Source organism: Musca autumnalis, unplaced genomic scaffold (assembly GCF_047663935.1).
Source record: "Musca autumnalis isolate F117 unplaced genomic scaffold, ASM4766393v1 scaffold_3, whole genome shotgun sequence".
Taxonomy (NCBI): domain Eukaryota; kingdom Metazoa; phylum Arthropoda; class Insecta; order Diptera; family Muscidae; genus Musca; species Musca autumnalis.
Window position 1 is genome coordinate 140,636,888 of NW_027411866.1, and position 7,988 is coordinate 140,644,875.

Genomic DNA, 7,988 nt, shown 5'->3' on the forward strand with positions numbered 1-7,988 from the left:
ACCAAAAACAAAATTTTTGCTCGATTTTGTAGCCGCTCTGTAGGTCGCAATAATAGTCCGATCGGCGCGAAATTTTAAACGTAGTTTTGGTTTGAGATGAAGAAGTAGCGTGCAAGTCAACGGTATGATCGGATAATATTTAGCGGGTTAAATTGATCAAAACTTTTGTGTGAAAATTGGTAAAATTTCTAATGCACATCTTATAACAGCTAGCCCGGAAAGCTAGTGCACAGGGATAGTGGTATAGGGTATCACATGGTCGGCCCCGTCCGACTATAGTCTGTTCTTACTTGTTTTTTAATGTTTTGAAACTCGTAGCCCAGGTACCGCATATAAACAAATTAAAATTAAAACTTTTTGTTAATGCACAATATTCCAATTTATTTTTTTTCAATAGCATTTTTTTAATTCTGAAAACATTTTTGAATAAAACCTGAGATTAACACATTAAATTTTCATGACTTGAAATTTTTTAACAAAGCACATTATGCCCCAACTGGGCGAGGGAAAGCTGGTTTGGGTCTGTCATTGAAATGTGGTGGCAAAGGTACGTCCTGGGCATTTGGTGGTAAATGTTTGTTGTTTTCGTAGACTGCATCAACCTGAAATAATAGTATAATATTATAATTTCACATTTAGAGAAGAACGGTACTGTAAGGAAATCTTACCAAAGAATTGACAATATCTGCCACAACTTTCATTAAATGGTCAATAAATTGGTGAGCTTCATCAATACTTAGTGCAGGTTTATCGTCGGATTCTGGTAGATCTGTGGTTACAGGAGCTTCAGTGCTCTCAGGAGCTTCAGTGCTGTCAGGAGCTTCAGTGCTGTCAGGAGCTTCAGTGCTGTCAGGAGCTTCAGTGCTGTCAGGAGCTTCAGTGCTCTCAGGAGCTTCAGTGCCCTCAGAAGCTGTAGTGCTATCTGGGTTTTCTGTTACTTCAGTGGTTTCTGTACTTTCATGAGCTGAAGTTGTTTCGGTTGCTCCAGTACTCTCAGGGGTTTCAGACGATTCGGTAGTTGTTGTGGTTTGTGTTGTTTGCGGCCTTTCAGAAGATGTATTTGCAACAGCTGTGGTTTCTGTTGTCTGTGGCCTTTCGGAAGATGTATTTGGAACAGCAGTTGTTTGTGTGGTCTGCGGCCTTTCAGAAGATGTATTTGGAACTGCACCAGAACCAATGGCACTTGCATCAACAGATTTGCCGTTGACATTTACCTGGGGTAGACAAACCAAAAAAATAAAAAATTATCCTCTAAGTTTTGCATTTAGGATTTCACATTTTAATTTTCTTACGGCAAAAACCATTAGACAGACAGTAAAAACTAATGCTACGCTTGAGAGTTTCATTGTAATCAATTACAATTGCACAAATCTACTTGGAAGTGAAGGTAAGTACTGAAACAATTTCTTTCGATTGCTGACGGTTTTTATACCTTTTTTACAGATATTTTAATTGCAACAAATTGGTTTCACTTCTCGTTGCATAGTTTTTGCAAAAGCTCCACAATACTGTGAAGTGAAATCGATAAATGCGATAAAGTCTTATCTATTACTTCAGACACCACTTGATGACAGATTTACCTCAAATAGGTATTTAATTTGTAATTACTTTTGCCAGAAATATATGTAAGTGTGTATGTACATACAAAGTATGCACTATTACCAACAAACATTTTTTTAAGATTAGAAATCAGTTCTTAGGACCTTAAGCTGTAGGATTAATTTCTCTGCAGTTTTTTTTATCCAGGCAAAGTTCTCCTAACAATAACGGTGCTATGTAACCACGTATGATAAGACTGGACTTAGTTTACGCTGCTATTATTACAACATACAGACTATTCGTGCAGACCAAAAATCTATCCGTGGTGGATGAAAGACTTGATATAATTTGCATATTCGTTGGACCCACACGGAACGTCAAGCCGGACTTGAGTATTTAACAAGTGTCCTCAGCCTATCGCTACTGAAGCCTGGCAAAGATTCTAGAGGCACTACTTCTCACCACGATGGTAAGCACTTTTTCAGAGGCCTCCAGCTAGGAAACCATAGAATGATCAGTAGCGCCTGCTGCTACCAATGGGAAGAATGCGTCCCACGAGGGAGGTATAGGGAGAGAGTAGAAACGTCTTTCTTGAAGTCCAAAATTTTAAGAAATAAAGGCACTTATTCTCTTTTGAAGCAATACGAGGAACACTAGAATGTTTCTGGCCTGATATTTGACGATAAATATTCCCGTTTTTATACCCTCAGCCTTTCATACGGGCAAAATGTGCCTCATCGAAATAATGGTTTTAGACCCCAAGTATGTTTGGACGAAATGTGTTTCAGACAATTTGGAGTCGATTGAGCAATGTCCGTCCGTCTGTCTGGCTGGCTGGCTGGAGCGCACGATAACTCTCGAAGGGATGAACCGATTCGGTTCAAATTTTGGCTTTCGTAATATTTTGTCCAATCTTAGTTTAAGTTCGAAGATGAGCTATATCGGTCCACTCCTTCCGATACCTCTCCCACAAAAGTTCGAAAATGTTCGGAAAATTTGTACGCACCATAACTCTTGAAGGGTGTAACCGATTTGGTCCATACTTTGCCCATCGTGGAGCGTGTACCAGACTTAGATCAGGTTTTAATATGGACTCAATCGGTCCACTCCGTCGAGTACCTCCCACACAAAATTGTGGAAAAGTTCAGTTTAGGAACATCTATCGAATCGCTTTGATTTTTGCTTTAGCAACTTGTATTCACTGCCCTCCATACGACGGTATAAGTTTCATCAGGGGCAAGTCCATACTTCATGAGAAAATAGCCTCAAAGTTGCAAAAAACCCCTATGACACCGTGTGAGGAGGTTGGAGGGCAAAATAACTATCGAACAGGTCTGCCGATTCGGTCCAAAGTTTGGCCTTAGTAATATTTTGTCCAAACATAGTTTAAGTTCGAAGATAAGGCATATCGGTCTACCCCTTCAGGTACCTCCCCCACAAAAGTTCAAAAATGTGCGGAAAAATTGTGCGTACGATAACTCTTGTAGAGAGTGGCCGAATTTGTCCATACTTTACACATCCTAATATATCTACCAGATATAGATCAGGTTCAAATATGGACTATATTTGTCCACTCCATCCGGTACCTCCCACTCAAAATTTCGGATACATGTTCACTTTAAGACCTGCTTTCGAATCACTTTGATTTTTGTTGAAGCAACTTGCATTGCTGCCTCAATTGCGATGGTAAAAGTTGTTTCAGGGGCAAGTTCATACTTCTTGAGCAAACATCCCTGAAGTTCTAAAAAACCCCTATGGTACCATATGTAGTGGCTGGAGATCCATTCTTTTTAGTATCTCCTCCGCAAAACTTTTGATATTAAATCCTAATCAACATTTTTGTCAGTTCAAACGCCCAAAATTTTTAAAACTCCCTAAATACATGCGTTTTTTGGAAAAAAATTGTTTCAATATACACAGGCTGAGGGTATATCTCTGTCGGCAAAGCCGACTGATACTTTTTTACTTGTTATTATTAAGCCAGAAACAATTCTAGTAGCCCTCGTAATTGCTTTCCTCTTGTCTCTACCGATAAAATTACTTTGTACTTTAAATGAATTTTTATTGGTACTTGTTCAAATATATTGTCTGCGTCATTCCAGCCTCTTCATCTCCGTGCTAACCCTGACGCCCTCTGCAAAAGGATATTTGGGACTGTCTCATCCGTGTGGATCTTGAAGATGTTTACTCGCGACATTTGAAGGTGGCAAGTTTTTTTTTCTTCTTACAAGCTTCAGCGGTATTCTGTTCCTCAGGCAATCTTATCCTCTACGCCGCTTCCGAGAAAGTGGAGCGAGTATTTTTGACCTCCATTGAGGCACCCCGCTGATCTTTGTAAACTTCCGTCGTTGAGTCCCTGGCCACTGCATCCTTTTCTTTGTAAGTTTTCCGGTACACTCGTTTACTTCGTCTAGCATCTTATGAAGATTATTTTTATTGGGGGTTTCCCCACATGTGGTGTCCATTTAGCTGCTGCTATCGGATTCGTAGTGAGGGTCGCTCCCAGTCTCTGATGATGGGTTCAAGTTAAATCTCTTCCTAAGCTTCCCTGTCTTCTCCTCTCTTTTTCTTAGGTTGTGTGCTAGTATCAATACGTTCGACCACAGACTCCAAGGCACCCACATTTGTGGGAGATGTTTGCTCACGATCGCTTATTGACGACGAGGTGTAACTCGCAGGCATATCACTGGGGTACCCAGTAAACATATGATCAAGTTCGATGTCTTCTCCCAATTCTGGGTAGCTAGACAAAAGCAGTGTGTTCTATGGTCCCAATTCACAGGGCCCGGGTTCGATACAAATTGCGGCTGCTGCATCGTCCAGATCTTAACCGGGCTAAAACCACTCGTGTTTGCCTTGGCCGCAGTCGTTCTTTTGCTACGATGGATGGGGAGGAGTAGTGCCTCTAGAATCTTTGCTACTGGCGACAAGAGGGAATTCGACTTGTACGATTCACCTCTGCTGGTATCCTTGGCGAGCTTCAGTAGCGTAACCACCCTGCCAACTTCCCAGGCTTCTGGTACAACATGAGTGGCTAACGATTGGTTGAGGATACTTTTTATACCCTCCACCATATGGAGGGTATAATTAAATTTGTCATTCCGTTTGTAACACATCGAAATATTCGTCGGAGACCCTATAAAGTATATATTATTGATCAGCATAAAATTCTATGTCGATTTAACCATGTCCGTCTGTCCGTCCGTCTGTTGAAATCAAGAAACAGCTCGCAATTTTAAAGATAGAGATTCACTATTTGGTACAGAAGTTTTTATTACTTGCAGGATGGTTGGTATTGAAAATGGTATGTATCGGTCCACGTTTTGATATAGCCCCCATAGAACGGTACCTCCCGATTTTCGGTATTTTTAAGGTTTTAGCTTCATTATCCTACCAAAATGGCTGAAATTTGGTACGTAGTCTTCTTTAGTGGTATAAAACTTTCCCCCAGAATTTTGTCGGTATCGGTCCACACCTTCATATAGCCCCCATAGAACGGTACCTCCCGATTTTCGGTATTTTTAGGGTTTTAGCTTCATCATCCTACCAAAATGGCTGAAATTTGGTACGTGGTCTTTTTAAGGAATATAAAATTTTCCCCCATAATTTTTTCGGTATCGGTCCACGTCTTCATATAGCCCCCATAGAACGGTACCTTCCGATATTCGGTATTTTGAAGGTTTTAGATTCATTATCACACCGAAATGGCTGAAATTTGGTACGTGGTCTTTTTAAGGAATATAAAATTTTCCCCCATAATTTTTTCGGTATCGGTCCACGTCTTCATATAGCCCCCATAGAACGGTACCTCCCGATTTTCCGTAATTTGAAGGTTTTAGCTTCATTATCACACCGAAATGGCTGAAATTTGGTACGTTGGTGGTATAAAACTTTCCCCCAGAATTTTGTCGGTATCGGTTCATGCCTTCATATAGTCCCCATAGAACGGTACCTCCCGATTTTCGGTATTTTAAACGTTGTGGCCTCAATATTCCACCGAAATGGCTGAAATTTGGTATTTAGACTTCGTTGGGAATACTCAAACTTCCCCTTTAAATTTGTCGGTATAGGTCCACGTCTTCATATAGCCCCCGATTTTCCGTATTTTGAAGGTTGTGGCTTCAATATTCCCTCCAAAATGGCTGAATTTTGTTATTTAGTCTTCAATGTGATATAAAACTGTTCGCCAGAAATTTGTCTGTACAGGCCCATGCTTTCATCTTGCCCCATTTCCGACTAAAATTCGTCGGTATAGGTCCTCGTTTTGATATAGCCCCCTTAGAACTGTACCTCCCGATTTTCGTAATACTGAAGATTGTGACGTCAATATCCAACCGAAATGGCTGAAATTCGTTATTTCGTCTTCCAAGAGTTATAAAATATTCCAGAAGAGTATTACAGTATAGGTCCACGTCTTCCTATATCCCTATAGAAGCGTACTTCTTGATGTTCGGTATTTTTAAAGTATTAGGCACATTCTCTTACCGAAATATAGGAAATTTGGTATTTAGGCTTCTTTGAGCCTAAAAACTTTCCGTCAGAAATTTGTCGGTATATATCGACGTTTTGAAATAGCCCCCATAGAATGGTGCCTCACATTGTTTTACCGAAATTGCTGAAATTTAGTATTAAGTCTTCTTCATACACGAAAGGAAACAAATTATTCCATTTTACTTCAATACAACTTGTGGTGGAGGGTATAACAAGTTCGGCCCGGCCGAACTTAATGCCGTTTTTAGTTGTTTTCGTTATTTATTGTCACATTTTGATCATCTGAAGATTGAACAAGTAAAAAAGTATGAGTCGGCTTTGCCGACAAAGATATACCCTCAGCCTGTATATATTGAAACAATTCTTTCCCAAAAAAGGGGTTTTTAAAAAGTTTGAGAATTTGAGCCGACAAAAATGTTCATTAGGATTAGAGATCAAAAGTTTTGCGGAGGAGATACTAAAAGGAATGGATCTACATTGACCGTTATGGAAGTGGATCTCCAGCCACTACATATGGTGGGCTGTAGTGGCTGGGGTTTTTACACCCTTCGGGCTGTTTTCTCAAGAAGTATGGACTTACCCCTGAAAAAACGTTTACCATCGGAATTGAGGCACCGAATGCAAGTTGCTTCAACAAAAATCAAATTGATTCGATAGAAGGTCTTAAAGTGAACTTATCCGAAATTTGTGTGGGAGGTACTGGATGGAGTGGACAAATATAGTCCATATTTGAACCTGATCTATATGTAGTAGATATATTAGGATGTGTAAAGTATGGACCAATTCGGTCACTCCCTTCAAGAGCTAACGTATGAACAAATTTTCCGAACATTTTTGAACTTTTGTGGGGGAGGTACCTGAAGGAGTGGACTGATATGGCTTACCTTCAAACTTAAAATATGTTTGGACAAAATATTACTAAGGCCAAATTTTGGACCGAATCGGCAGATCCGTTTTAGAGTTATCTTGCGCTCCAACCACCTCACACGGTATCATAGGGCTTTTTCGCAACTTTCAGGCTATTTTCTCAGGAAGTATGGACTTGCCCCTGATGAAACTTGTGCCGTCCTATGGAGGGCAGTGAATACAAGTTGCTAAAACAAAAATCAGAGCAATTCGAGAGATGGCCCTAAACTGAATTTTTCCGAAATTTTGTGCGGGAGGTACCCGAAGGAGTAGACCTAGTGAGTCCATGTTGGAACCTCATCTAAGTCTGATGCGCTCTTTACGATGGGCAAAGTATGAACCAAATCGGTTACCCCCTTCAAGAGTTATCGTGCGCACAAATTTTCCGAACATTTTCGAACTTTTGTGGGGAAGGTACCGGAAGGAGTGGACCGATATAGCCCATCTTCGAACTTAAACTAAGTTTGGGAAAAAATTATACCAAAGCCTAAATTTGAACCGAATCGGATTATCCGTTCGAGAGTTATCGTGCGCTCCAGCCAGCAGGACAGACAGACAGACGGACGGACATGGCTAGATCGACTCCAAATTATCTGAAACACGTTTCGTCCAAACATACTTGGGGTCTAAAACCATTATTTCGATGAGGCACATTTTCATCGTATCAAAGTGTATATACCCTCTTTAGCCTAAAGGCTGAGGGTATAACATTTTTTAATCAAAAAAGGGTCATGCAGGTGCTTGAAAAGTGATTAGAATTACACTGTGCAACATTTTTGCGCCAATCGCGTGCAAACAACTTCGGTCCAGAACCAATAGGCAAAAACCATATTTGGGTTTTGTTTTCTTAGATCGGGTTCGGTTTTTATGGCCTCGTCTAAACAGGGTTAAAGATCGAATTTTTAAAACAAACATCTCAGAATCCAATACGGATCTTGTTTTGACATCTGCAGCAAACTTGTAGATAAGAGTAAGAAGAAAATATTTGGAGGAATAGTGAACTCGAAAAACTGCATTTATTGCCTCCAATTTTATAATATATCTAAAAATTT

The 7,988-nt window shown here is 40.2% G+C and overlaps 1 protein-coding gene across 1 annotated transcript; it reads right to left on the bottom strand.

Moving 5' to 3' along the window:
- Positions 1 to 354: 354 nt before the first annotated feature.
- On the bottom strand, positions 355 to 1,427 carry LOC141400157 (uncharacterized). Its single transcript, XM_073979606.1, has 3 exons — positions 1,293 to 1,427; positions 669 to 1,214; positions 355 to 602 (listed from the first exon to the last, which is right to left on the bottom strand). The coding sequence occupies exons 1-3, from the start codon at positions 1,344 to 1,346 to the stop codon at positions 486 to 488; spliced, it is 717 nt and encodes a 238-aa protein (XP_073835707.1). The 5' UTR covers positions 1,347 to 1,427; the 3' UTR covers positions 355 to 485.
- Positions 1,428 to 7,988: the final 6,561 nt, after the last annotated feature.